The sequence below is a fragment of the Pteropus vampyrus genome, unplaced genomic scaffold, assembly GCF_000151845.1.
Source record: "Pteropus vampyrus isolate Shadow unplaced genomic scaffold, Pvam_2.0 Scaffold3, whole genome shotgun sequence".
Lineage (NCBI taxonomy): Eukaryota > Metazoa > Chordata > Mammalia > Chiroptera > Pteropodidae > Pteropus > Pteropus vampyrus.
The window spans coordinates 15,727,046-15,742,025 of NW_011888784.1; the positions used below are offsets into that span (position 1 = coordinate 15,727,046).

Below are 14,980 nucleotides of genomic sequence, written 5' to 3' on the forward strand. Positions count from 1 at the left end.
GTGGTTCTTTTTTTTTGGTTTTCTTTCCAGGATGGCGTAGGGGTAGATGAAAAGCTGTCCTTACGACGGGTAGCTGTGGTTGAAGATTTCTTTGACATTATCTACTCGATGCATGTGGAAACAGGGCCAAATGGAGAACAAATTCGGAAACATGCTGGACAAAAGAGAACTTACAAAGCAGTAAGTTAAAAATATTTTTAAAAAAAGAAAAGAAAAAGGAAAAGGCATGAATTTTGAATTTTGGTATTATGAATGCTTATTAAAAATGGATTAAATAATTATAAATATTTTATCTTCAACTTAAATTAGACCATATCATGGTCACACCCAACATTTAAAGTATGATTTAATTATTACTGATTCTATTTTTGTCCTTTGTTCACCAAGTCTATTGTATATAATTTAAACCTGTCTCTAGTATTTTCATATTGTTTTCTTTAAATATGCATAAAATGTGGTAGTCCCAGTCAAATGCCCACTAATGGGAAGATATATTTGTGTTATTTATTCACTGTATCATGATATATGAATTATAGACTGGAATATATGAACTTTTGTGCTACCACTACAGTCTTAACATTCCATTCCCTTTGAATTATATTAATATGTTTAGGTGTTCCCTATTTAATACTTATAATCACATGAATAAGAAATTTTATGTACTTTTTTTTATGTCTCCTTATATTAAATACATTTGTCCTAAAGGGTATACATTAAAAAAATTTTCAGAATAGATTAGTAAAAGATATGTGTTATTTTCATAGATTTAATGCCCTTGAACATTTTTAAATGAATATATAATGTTTTTATCATAAATTATGTGAAAAGCAGATTTAATTAACTGTTAAATATTGAAATACATATTGTCAAAATAGAGTTACATATTTCTAAAGTGTCGAATTATACTTACAGTTTGATCTAGACACTTTAATCTAGCATTTTATTTAATTACAAAGTTTATGAAGTTGTCTTAATATAGATATGTCATCCTTTCTAGGAAAATTGAACAGTAAATTATTCTTTTTTAATATGAGCAAAGTATACATCAAAAGTATTTTATCAGCAGTCAGAATAATATCCTTTTTTAGAAATCTTATTGAACTTTGCTTTTGGCTGCTTTATATTAACTGTTTTCAGCTATATTGATACACGATATCAGTCTGGATCCATTTTTTTTTCAGATACAGAAAAATGTGTGAAATGCTCAAAGTTTCAAATACAGGTACATATGTTTGAAAATTAGCTACTGAGCATAAGAAATAGCTTCTTTTCCATAACTATTTTTTGCTATATTTCCAGGGTCATATTGAATCTTTGTAGTTGCATAATAACCCCTAATACATGTTGTATTTATCTCTCCTTCTCTATGGTTTTGTTTCTTGGCTGTTTCCAAATTGCATGGTTTGTGGGCAGGCACTATTGTAAGTTTCCTTACATAATTCTGCCACATAAACTTTCTTTTGACTTACATAACTCAGGAGACATTCTTATCATGACTAATGACAATTACCTACCTTTTTTAGGATATTTTTTATGTACACTAATATTACTGAACATACTCATTTCACCTGTCTCTTAAGCCAGGTTTTTATCTCTAGGTGATAATAGGAAAAAATTGTATATTGATCTACTAATATCACTAACTGTGTACTCTTATGATGATTCATTTTCATGAACTAGCTTCCTGAACTTGATAGGACTTTGTAAGGTAGAAATACATAAATTTAATTGTGTTAAATGAAAAACAGACATAAAACAAGTGGCTTCATTGTCAGTAGTAGTGTGGCAGCCAAATCTGATTAGGTTCCAAAAGCAATTTAAAATGATTTATTCTTTCAAATGTACTAATAGAGATCTTTAAAGTGGAAACATGAGTCAATGACATAGATCCAAATTTCTCACCCTGTATTTTCTTAAATGAAATGTAGAGAATCTGATCCATTGTCATTTTGCATGACAAACACAATAAGTTGATAAACATGTTTCCAACATGTATCATTTTGCATTAACGTTATGAGAACATTTTCTGCATTATCAACTTCAAAAATATAAGCAACATCTGAAACATCATCCATTCTCCCTTGAAAACATTCTTTTTGAAGATCCTTCTCTACCCAGGTTTATTTTTTATTTTCACATCTGAAGTGTTCTCACCTTTTCCAAATATCATGAAGGTTATTTCTGGCCTAACATTTTGCCTTCTGGTATCTCTAAATTGAATCCTAATTAGGAAGCATTTCCATTTTATGGAGTAATAATTCATCATAGGGAAAAAAAAAAAAGAATGACTGCAATGCCAGCAAAACTGTGTACTTGACTCCACAATGAACTTAAGTCTAATGTTAAAAATTAATATAAATGTTCAATTAATGGGGCATAAAACTAAATGCAATTTGAAATGGAATGATTTAGTGCTATTAGAGCCCTAGACTGTTGGGTCAGAGTTTAGTTCTCAATACTAATGTCATTGGTAGAATTAGCTAGGTACCTATTGCAGTTATAATGGTTCCATTAAATTTAAGATTTTTTTTCTACTTCTAACACATTAACTCATAGAGCATGCACGATTATGTTTATTGACCTTCTTTTTCTTCCTTTTCCTACATGGCCAAGAAACCATACTTATACAACTAATCATTAAAGCGTGTCATATTGTCTTAATAATATTATCAATAGATTTAGTGGTCATTTTATTTACTTTGCCTTTTTTGCAAATCTTTCTATGTTTTCACTCTGCAGGAAATGGTGGTCCTTTAATATTGGATTAACTTTTGAATGCTATTTGTTTTTACCTATCTGCAGTATATCATTCCTTGAAATATCTAGGCATTCTACTTAAATTTTATTGCAAACTAATTTGACTCTAGATAAAAATTGGAGGGTATATGTTCGATTACTCATGCGTTCTTTGAAAAAATCCACATAAAATGACACATTTTAGGAATATGTGAAGGCTATCATAATTATTTTCAGTCATTGTTGAATTCTAGTGTCTTTTAGGTCTGCTTTTTCTGCATTTGCCCCTGTCTCCATATTAACTGTTATTGATGCATTAAATTTGTTTCCTTAATATATTTGACTATTGTAATTATCACTTCCATTTAAACTTAAAATATATCTTTGTACGGAAAGTGATTGCAGGGACTTAGCAATTTGGAGAGTCACTTCAAAGTTAATGATGCAACATTGAAAAAACAAATGTGGGATGTTGTTTGCTGTTCTAGTCCTTAACTCTTCTCAACTTCTTCCTGAACTCCACCTCCAGGGACTGTATCACTCTTCTCCATTGTCTTTTAGCACTTATATTCTATCACAGGCTAAGCACAGCTGCCTTTTCAGAGTTCTTTCTTAGGTTAGGATCCCACTAAAGGATTAAGTTTCAGGGATCTTTCTTGCTACATATAAATTTAGAGTAACTGGAGGAAATCCAGGAATTAAGGGGAAAAGTTAGTGTTTTCAATAGAGAGAACAGTCTGCATATATATGTACACACACACTCACAACTTGTAGTGTGATACAGTAAACTTACATGTATTACTCACATACATAGCTGCCAATAATTACATTTATTTAATTCAGAGTGGAGAGCATATGCTATAGCTTGAAGAAAATAGGCTGGAAGCCAGACAAACTCAGTTTCGACTTTCAAATTTAGCACTTCCTAACTGTGTCACTTTTGGTAAATTATTTACTTTTTTTTCTCTTTCTTTTTAGAGGAAGATAATGACATACGTGATGTGGTAAAATAAATGAGTTAAGATGCATGACATGTTTGACATATGGTAAACTTTTGAATGTTATTTCTCCTTCTTTATCTGTTCACTATGTATGTTCCAGGTAGAGGGACAAGGAGAACAATTAACAGAGATCTATCACTGCCTTAATTATATTATGGATATAATTTCCTCTGCCTGCCCCATGCGTCTGTGTCAGGAGATAAGAATAGTAATAATTTATACATTTTTATGTGCATCCTGTAGATGTCACTCTTCCTGGAAGCCCACAGTGTAACTTTTATCTAAGGTATGACTGGGTTGACAGAAAACATGAAAGAATGACAGAGTTCCTGTGTTTAGGAGCTCTCCTGCTAGATGAAGTTTGTGAGGATTTCTGTTATTCATTTGCTTTTCCCAAAGGTTAATTCTGTTAATTTCAAATAAATTTTTTAAAAAATTTAAAAACGATCTCTCTTTAAAGAATTTCTTTTCGATGTCAATTGAACATTTCTTTCCAGGGATATACTATAGAAAAATAACATATCATGCAGAATTTCTGCATTCCTACTCTGAAAATTAAAAAGGAAAACTTTTATCAGTTCTAGAACAGTTAAACTTATTTAGTTAGCATCATTTTATCCCTTTTATATTAAAAAAAAAAGTACCTATTGGTTCAGCATCTCTATTTCTCAATAGGATATTTTAACTTGCATCAATTTTTGCTAGTTTGTTATATAAAAATTCCAAAATTTTTGTCAACTTATAATGAGACTAATGAGTAAAATGTATAACCAATGTGGTGTGAAAAAATAACGCTAAACTAAAACCTAAGAGTTCCAAACAATTAATATAACCTCTTTTTGGCTTAGGCTACAGTTCACTCACATATAAAATGAGGGGGCTATATTTCAGTTTTCCTCAAATTCTGAAGGCATAACACCAATTAATTTTATGTCTGTAAACCATCTTCTTTGATCTAATATAAAGAAAAAGCAAAATAATACAGCAAATAAACAAATACAGGACACTGCCTTTTTAATGCATGTGACTTTTTTTATTTCACTTGATTATTGTAAACTAGAGTGGCTTAATAAACAACTGTTAAGAGATTAAAAAAACTTAAAATTCCAAATTTAAAGTTTTTATAGACATTCTCTAATATTGAATTTGGTGATAATGTTATACAATAAGTTGTTTCACAGATGATTTCTAAATATTGAAGGCAGCTGTTATAGTTAGACATGGCACACATAATATTAAATCCACTTTTGTTTTAGAACAGTGCCACTGTTTTTGTTAACTAAAAATAATATTCAGACTAATATGTCAGATATGTAAAACATCTCGGAAGGAAAAACAAATTAGTGACATGTCAATTAGAGTATTAAAAGGCAGTCTTAAAACAAAATAATGTACTGCCATCTATCAGAATTGATTTATTTCTCGTGTAGGTTTAGTTAGAATTAGCACAGGTGGGCAGAGTTATAGTATAAAATGCTTTATACTCAGAAGCTGTCCTTTGGTAGTGGAGACCATCAGACATAAGAGCTCAACCAAACCAGTTCATCATCAACTAATGTCACAAATCCTATCATTAATAATTTTCATATTAAACAATAATGTCCCAGTCAATACATAATTCCCTGAAAGGAGGATTAACCTTTTGGAGAAATCTCATTAACTCTTTATGACCAACCTGGTAAATTGTTATTTTAGTGCACCCTTGTGGTGAAAATGAGCCAATGCAGCTTTTGAAACTACTCCAGACATTTAATGCTTTCTACCACTCAGATCCAGAGATTTAGGTGTTCCTAGGTACTTTGATGGTGTAATAAATAAAATATTCTGAATTTCCTTAAGTATATGCATGTGTATACCTGTATAAACACCTACATATATATTTAATCGGGATGAAATATAACAGGAAGAAGGAATAGGATGTGGGTAACTTGTGTGAGGTAGTAGGAAGAAAATGATGCCAGCTCTGATGTCAGCTAGACTTGGATTTAAATCCTGATAAGGAAAGTTCTATATGTGTGATTTTGGCATGTATTATTTATAGAGTTGATTTGAAACTCATAAATAGTACATGTAAAGTTTTTAACAATTGCTTCTAATATTATTATATTGAGGTGAATAGAACATGATTTTTTTGAAAAAACGTGAAGTTTTTTTTGTGAAGTGACAGGTGCTGTAAAGAGCTTTCTCTATTAACAAGATATTGAAAGGCCTGTTTCTTTCTTTGTGTCATCTGTGCTCCTCAGTGACCTATGGATACTTCCCAGCCATGTCTTCATTCATTTCTCAGAATCGTTTATTATTATTCATTAGCTTTATCAGTAGCAGTTTTAGTCATTTCACAATAAGTAAAAATAAACCAACTTTTACCTAGTTTTTTATCGTTTATCTGCTCTACTCCTCATTCTCTCCTCCACTCTTGTTTTTCTGGTAATATCCTCTTTCAGTCAACTTACAGCACTATCATATTTAAGCAGGGCTCTGCACTTTGACTATAGTGATTAGAAAGGAGGTGAATTCTGAAACTAATGTGATAACCTAGCTGCTGCATCTGAGAATTTGGAATTTGAACAAGAAATTTCTCTCCTGACATGCTTTTCTCTTCAGTAGAGAACATGCAAACATGATATCTTTTGTTATATGCATTCATTAGTTGTATAATTATGTGTATAGTGAAAAGCGATATTTCTTGATAGGGCATTATTGGCTTTTTGGGCAGACAGTTGGCATTGTCCCAAGTACCCCAAGCCATTTAATATTCGTAACCCCTGAGCATTATGTTCCAGCAACACAGACTCCAGTTATTGTGATAATCAAAATGCATTCCTATTCCCTATTTTCAAAAGTCACCTTTAGAGCACAAGTAAACACCCCAAGTTGAGTGACATTTTCTGAAGGAAGCCATATGGCTACTTGGTGTATCACGAAAATGTTTTCATTATTTGTCAGTTGTTGAGCAATTCAAGAAGTCAATGAATTCCATGTCCATGGTACATTATCATCATCTCACAGACTGCACTTTGCCTGCATAAATTTATGAGGGTTGTGCAACTTACTAGACTCCCTACTAGAATGAAGTCTAACTTTCTCCATTTTCTTCCATTTCCCCTAAGATGGTTAATTCTTGCCTGCTTTGAGTGACTTCAGCAACAATATTCTTGGCTACCTATTTCAAAAGAAGGGCTGCTTCTCAATGACTAGCAGGGTGAAGTAAAGAAAACTTTAACAGAGAGAGTTGCGACAGCAGCCAGGGAGAGCTTCAGTGTGCCAATGAATTTGAGACCAGGAAGGTTGAATTCTACTTGTTATCCCCTAAGACCCAGTAAAAACACTAATATATCATTCTCTATACACTCTTCAGAAAAAATCAAAGAAGGAAATAAATTGTCTCATACTTCCCATTTGTGACTACATATTTTAATGTAGTTTTCATGCTACAAGTGATTGTATAAACACTTGATTTGCTGAGTCATTTTATTTACATGCAATATTTAGAGATTCTCTTAATTCTACTATTAGGGAACATGTATGAAGAAAAACTTTTTCAGTACCTATCTGCTCATTTTTTTTGTCATTTAATATAAGAACCCTTCATATGACAGTCTGTTTCTTAACAGCTAAATATTCTAACATAAGCAACATAAAAACAGCACACACAAATTTACAGATATATATCGTTTATTTGACTCTTTTTTTTGATATTGTCTGTTAAATTTGCTCAATTGATGACTTAATTATAACAAAATACAACTCTAAATTAAAGATGTTCATCATGATAATAAAGATAAAACAAAAAAATATTCTTTATTACAAAGCAATACAGCTAAATTTGAAGTGTAATCAATGAAACAAAAACTATTTCCAATAAAAAGTGATGTATTATAATTAAATTACATTCTATTTCTTGTTTGCCTATACTTTAATCTACTAATTTATAGTGATATAGTGCCAGATTCATCTGATGTTGCCCTAGACTGCTGATACCCCTCTAGTTTTCCTCCTCTAGTTTCTTTTAATCATGTAGTAAATTTCTGGGCCTTCGCCCAAACTGAGTGTCTTTTCCTTTTGCCTCCCACTTGTACCATTTCTTCATCCCTGGAGGATACTGACCTAACCTATTCCACTGCACCACATTCACTTTTCATTCCTCTCACCCTGCATTTGATGCATTTGCCTCAAATTTCCAAATTGCCTGTGGCTAAATATGACCTGAACTGTCTAAAAATAGTCCTGCCTGCTTTAGACCTCCTTTGGATTCACCAGCCTTCATTTTAAACTTAACCATCTTCTCTCAACACCATAGCACCTTTCTTCAGATTAATAGAATGTTCGCCTTTACTTTCAGCCAGTGATTTTTACATTGTGTATCACAACTCATTATTGAGTTGTCAAGGCAATTTAGTGTGTTGCGATCACTTTTAAAAAGTGAAATAGAAAATAGAAATGATCAATTTTATTATATAAATGTGTGTATGTACTAGCTTATGATGTAAAATATATTTATACCTGTGCTATTGGTCTAAAAAGTTGAAAAACATTACTTTAAATGAGCACTGTGATTTCAAATTGCCTGCAAACTGCCCAAGAATTACTTCCACTTACCCTGCTTCTTGCTTCTGTTCTTGGTGTATTTTCAGTTTTCCTGACATATCATTCTGTTCCTAATTTAAAATTATCTTTAGGCTCTAACCTATAGTTTCATTCATCTTAGATAAATGTACCATGTAAGGTGGCCAGATTTAAGAAATAATATGTTAGATGTCCAGTTATATTTGAATTTCAGATAGATAGTAATTTTTAATGTGTTTGTCCTAATACTGCATATTTATCTGGAATTCAAATTTAATTTGGTGTGCTATATTTTCTCTAGCAACCTTAATTCTATTTAAACATTAATCTGAGATATTTCTGATTGGGCAAGGTCACCTGCCCTTCACTAAATGAAAAAGGCAAGGGAAGTTGATGAATGGGTATGAAGACTGAATGTGGAAAATGATCAGAGAAAAAATATAGAAAAGAAATAGTGGACAGTTATAGGAACTGAAAGTATCATAGTGGAGTAAATGATAACAGTATCAGAGTCATAGCAAAACAAGTAATGTTGACAGGAACCCAAACAAAATCTGAGAATCCTCCACCAGGGGAGCAGTGTTGAGTTTGGGGTTAAAGTGCAAATCTAATAGCATCCTGGTTTTGGTATTGGTACAGGAATTTAGTTGTTTATTTAGCAGATGTTTAGAGGTTAGACAAATACAACATAGCACAGTCTTTCTAAAATAGTGGTTAAGGTTCTGAAGCAAAAATTGTTGAGGTTCCGAGTAAATGCAAACTCGATTAGGCAGGCCAAATGTCTGGCTTTTTGTCCAATTGATTATTGCTATGAATGCACTTTTTACGTAAGAGTATTTATGTTTGTGTTGTCTGGATAAAAGTATTTTTCAGAATCACTTCAAAATTAACCATACAGTTACTAATAGGTGATTCCAATAATTTGATATATCCAGGTACATTAGTTATATAGAAACATATCTGACAGTATTCAGTGATAATTATAGTGCATATGAATTCAATAGATATTTGTTGAATAAATAAATGTTTAGTTGAAAATCTCTTTATCTTTACAGACTGTTTCTACATGCACCTCCACAAATTAATAACTTCCTCTGTAGAAGTACAATGCTGTTTGCTACTCATCTTTTCTCATGCATGAAATGGATAAAAGAGAACTGATATAAATATAAGAGCAAACCATCAGCTGGACATTTCAATTTGTAGCACATTTAGAAAAATGTGTGGGCCAAATGTTATAGCCAAATGTTACAGCATTTGCAAGCCATATATAGATATGGCTATATATTTATATCTATATATATGTGAGTATAATATATGTATGTGTGTATACATATATAACATATATGTATATTATGTATATATTACACATCCTAATGCCCTCCTTTCAGATGTATTTAAAGATACACAATGCGTAAACCAGGTAAAGGCAGAGTGGTCCTTGTTGAATTGGAGATGTTGCCCAGAACCAAGACTTTGCTTTCTCAGAATGGAGTCTCTCTGGGCTATGGTGTGCTGTGTCTTTAAGAATCAGGACATCGGGGGTCTTTCATGGCTTTTGGATTTACAAGCTATGTTCAAGCATATTTTAATTTTATTAATTTTTAAAACTAAATTTTTCTACAGTTTCATTTTCTGGCTATGTATTTTGCAGATGGTTTGTGATAGAATATCACAATATTAAATTTGGTAAGATAAACAAATTTCACTGGAAGAGGATTTCTAATTTATTTTCTATTTATAATCCCAAGAGTGTTTATTATAGAAAATGTCAAAGGTTTGGCCCCAAGGGCAAATTCTTCCATAAGTTTAGTGCATGATATTTGGCAAAATAACAACATGGTTTTAATGCTATTATTCCATTAAAATAAAAGTATTATCACTATTCTCTAAATTCATTTTATGAAGCAGAGGTAGAGAAGGTCATTTTTAAAAACTATTGTGATTAGGTCAATTTTATTTTGCACTAAAGCTCAGTATCTGAAATGGAGCAAACCATGCCAGGGCTTCACTCTGTGCAACTTTTAATAAAATCCAACATTCGTCTACTACTTTTCCAAATTACTGATATTTAATAACATTAATTCTGTTTTGTTTTGTTTTTCTTCTTTTATTAAATCCATAGTAACCTTAAGCCACAATGGTGTGATTTTGGTTGATAAATCTTTTGAATTTAACTTGTTTTGTTTTGTTTTGCTTTAAAAAGTGATTGCTTATGCTCACGATTCGCCAATATCATGTGTTAGGTTCAAATCACTACAGTTCAGGTGTTAGGTTCAAATCTTAAACCAAGAATGACTTCTCTAATGGTGATTTCCTTTTAACTAGAAGTCTTATTCCTTTAGAAATAGGCTACTTATACTCCTTGTACATTGTATTAAAACGGAAAGTCCTTTGCATTTGGTTACTGGCTGTTAAATATTACAGTCAGCACTTTAGCTATCAGTTCTGCTGGAACAGAACAGATGGCCTGTTAATTTCCTTCAGGTGGAGCTCTGTATTGTTCCTACATAGGCTGATGTGTTTTCTGTGCAACTTTGTAACCCAAAACAAGGTACAGAGAGCTTAGCTGCCCATTGTATTCAGAAGGGTCACTTGAAACAGGTCAGAGCATTTTATAAAGAACCTCACACCGGGGAACATTGTAAACATTTTAGCATAATTAACTTATGCTGTGAGGTTAATATTGCAACACTCTAGGAATGAGACAGTCTCTCCCTCCCTCCCCCCCCTCCTCCTCCTCCTTCTTCTTTCTTCTTCCTCTCCTCTCTGTCTCTCTCATTCTTTCTTCCTTTCTTATATACTGATGATCAGGAAAGTCTATAAAAGTGTGGTGAGTAAAAGGTTAGGATCGGCTACCAGATTATCATGAGTCCTCTCTCTCTTCTATTTGAGAAATTATACAACCTCTCTCAGGCTTAGTTTCCTTGTCTGTTAAACAGAAATGATAGTGGTGATGATGATAATCTATTCCTGGGATTTTTGTAAGGATTAATTGATAAAATCCATGTAAAATTCTTACTTAGCATAATCCACTTATTAAACACTCAATTAATGAAAAACTTAAACACACATATAACGTTTAGGAAATATTTCCTCTTGTGTAAAATAGCCAAAGCAATTAAGTTATATAATGAATGAGAATCTTAATTTTGAGAACTGTCAATTCTCTATCATTTCAGAAACCACAGAATTGCAGGTCTATGCACAAAATGAGTAAATTTAAAGGACCTTTATACTGAAAATGTTCAGAAATTAGACAGTTAAAATTAGGAAGGATGCTTGGAACTGAAGAAAAGAGACATATAGGACAAATAATCCTGTCTTAAAATTCTCTTATCAATTTTGCTCTTAATTTACAAAATTGTATGGCTTCAGTTAATAAGATACATTTCCATCATGTAATTGTGAGACACACAGTCTAAAAAGGTACAGCAAAGCAACCATTTATTACATTGTTTTAACGTCTTTAATTTTTCTAACTTTGTTACTTCATGTATTCAGATCCAAGTAGGAAAGAAAATTTAATTCTAAACATAAAACTCTGCTATTCAAAAGGAAAAAAACTTTATGTATTATCAAAATTACAAGATGAAATTTGTAAATTAATTTAACTGTTGTTGATTTTTATTTCAGTTCTTTTGGATAACTGACATTTTTACCTTAACTGAACTGTGTTGAGGGGAAGGTGAGTGGCACTCAAGAATTGCCAGAATTTGGCTTTGTAGTTGTAGAGTTTTAAGGAAGTACCGTTTCTTCTTTCTTCAGAAAGCTAGGGATATTGGCAAGGTAAAATGTTCATCATCCTTTATATCATAATATTTGTTAGTAAACTTTCAGAAATGTGTTCCATATGTGTTTATAAATATACAAATATGTATATATGTAAATATGTATTTATATTTATATATATACACACACCCATAAGTAGAATATCAGTAGCAGTGCCTCTTATGGGACTTGATCATTAAGCCTTCTTCAGGTGGGTAAGTTTATCATTAGATTATTAATCTCATACTGTCTTTGCTCAGAGGCCAATTTTATTGTTTAGTCCATCGAAAGATGCTGTAGTGTAAATGTTTTTATGTAGATGTATTACCATATTTTTTGTTGGGAGAAATCATTTCTACTTGTAATTTATGTTATATATAATTTATTATTTTCTACATTACTGATGAATTCTAGTCTTAAAGGACTTAGAATGTGATCTTTTCATTGAAAATAATATCAATGTTCATTACACAGATTAATTAAGGTCTTTAAAAGTTTAGAAGTGATAAGTAATGAAAAAATTATGTTGTGCCACAGCATCAACCCCTCACCATAGCTAATTCAAAATTTAACAACAGTGGTAAGAACAACACATTTTCATCTGTAATTCAGGTTTAAGGAAGTTTCACAAGTGCTGACTTTGTCCTGTGATAATACTTTGATATTCTGGGGCTTTTGAAATACCAATTTTTTAAAAATCTATTTTGATGTTTCTGCTTTTCGTCGACCCTGAGCATTTGTCTATTCTGTCTGTTGGATAAGCCCACCATGATACATTCAACCTATAGAAAGAAACCAGGATTTGGGAGAAGTAGGTTTGATTTTCAGCTCTTTGTTTTGTCCTCTACTGTCTAACAATGGCAATTCATTTCATCTCCTTATATCAGTCAGTATGTTTATCAGAACATTACCGTAAAATCTGTTTTGGCCACTGTCTAAAATAGTGGATGTAAAAATCCAACTAGAAAATAACATTTCTAATAAAGAGATACCTCAAATTATTTACCTGATAAATTAATGTTAAGGTCATTAGTTTATATGGTTCATTATGGCTATCTATGTTCTAGTTGTTCCTTTGCCTGTTTGTTTCTACTGTAAGCAATGTGTTTGGCTTGTCACATGGCAATTGTCTTTAGGGTTTAGTTCAGTGGGAGCAAGACTAATATCTATTTATGTTATATTTTGCTTCTCATTACTAACAAGCTGCAGCATTTCCGTGTTCCTAAACAAATTCTAGGGAAATACTATTTTTCTCAAATATAAAGGTATTTCTAAGAATACATTTTCAAGTATTCTCCTCACCAATGTTCAAGAAAATATTCTGTACTGTATATTTGGAGTCTAATTTCTATCCTAGAAAATGAAAAGTGGATCAAGGAAATAGACATTTATGAATGTATATAGCATTTTATATAATTAATTATAGCATTAGTAGAATGGTATTTCAAGCATCTGAATCAAAATTTTTTTATTTCTGTCCCTTACTATTAGGTTTTATTTACAGTTACTTTTACGTGTTGCATGGAAGATGTTAGGACATTGATGAATAGACAGCCTAGAAGAACACAACCCTGAGTTTTATCAACATTTATGAATACCTATTTAAAGTTGATTTAGAATTTCAAACATTCACAGAAACAGGGCCTTTCATCAAGGCAGGGCCATTGGGGTGTTTAGCCTAGGACTCAAGTTCAAAAGATGCTTCACACATTTGCTTTCAGCGTTATTTCTGAATGGGGTTACTAAAGGATACCAGCAGGATCAAAAGACAGGATTTCATCAAATGGCTTTAATTCTGAAATTTAATTATTCTAATGACCATAATTTAAGAATTTTGAAGGATATGTTTTCATTTTTAAAAATGTTCTGAGAACCTCAGCAATGAAGATTGTCTAGGACTCCTAATTTTAAAGAAGTCTGGGGGGTAAGATTCTAGATAAGGAAAAAGGAATGATTTTCCCTTTTCACCTCCATCGCAGAACGATTGTTTCAGAAATCAGTGTGAGACTTGAAGAGTCTGTTCAGAGGATCTCTCCTCCCAGTACATAAGAAGACTCCATAGTCTCTGGGTCCCAGTGAACATGAGGTGGGGAAGAGAAGATTCTCAATACCAAGAAATGTACCCAATAAGAGCTTTTATCCACTTAGGCAACATATAGTGACATTCCGAGCACTATGCCAGAATACCACCACAGAAAATAATGTGATAAAATACTTGCTAACAATCTTTTGTAAGGTATAAAGTGGGACTTTATAATATCTTATGTACACAGGTGCACATAAACACAAACATGTTTGTGACCATTATAGGTACTTGTTTTTCAGAGTAAACTATAAAGAAATGTAATATGATTAATAATGATTCCAAGACAAATTGATTTAGAGCTAAGTAGAGCGAGGACAAGTATTATAATTGAGTATGGCCAATCATAAATCTGTCCAGAAGGGGTTCCTACACATGCGCTTTATTAGCATTGGTAAAAAGGCAGAATGTAGAGTGAGCGCATTAGGACCATGGAAGCCAATGGAGCATCTCTTCAATTCCACCACTTGCCTATCTTTCTTTCAGTAGAAGACTTTCATACAAGGAGAGAAAAGATTTAATAGAAATCCTTTATGAAAATCAATGGAGCATTCCTCTCAAATCCTATTTGTTAATGAATTTACTGGTCAGCTCTATTATTTCCAATGGACTGTAACTCCATGTGAGTTAAAATATAAAATATCAGGACCGGCTGAGTATGCCTCATAAACTTTTTTTTTTACTTATGCATTATTGTAAAATAGATTTTCAGAGAGTCAGAAAAATGATCTCTAATCAGAGAAATAAATCAGGCAAAGGTGTTAGTTACCTCTGTAAAATAGATGAATAGGAATCCAATTTGTGTGTGTGTGTGTGTGTGTGT

General features: G+C 32.0%; 1 protein-coding gene across 5 annotated transcripts in view; it reads left to right on the forward strand.

Annotated features, from left to right (window-relative positions):
- The window catches only part of NOL4 (nucleolar protein 4), a 279,961-nt gene that overhangs the window by 79,667 nt on the left and 185,314 nt on the right, over window positions 1–14,980 (forward strand). For 4 of the 5 annotated variants that reach the window (XM_011361785.2, XM_023530925.1, XM_011361792.2 and 1 more), the window contains exon 2: window positions 31–180. In XM_011361785.2, coding sequence (XP_011360087.1) covers window positions 31–180 — 150 coding nt within the window. Of the gene's footprint in view, window positions 1–30; window positions 181–1,181; window positions 1,223–14,980 lie in introns of all 5 variants that reach the window. The other variant, XM_023530930.1, reaches the window with a different exon arrangement.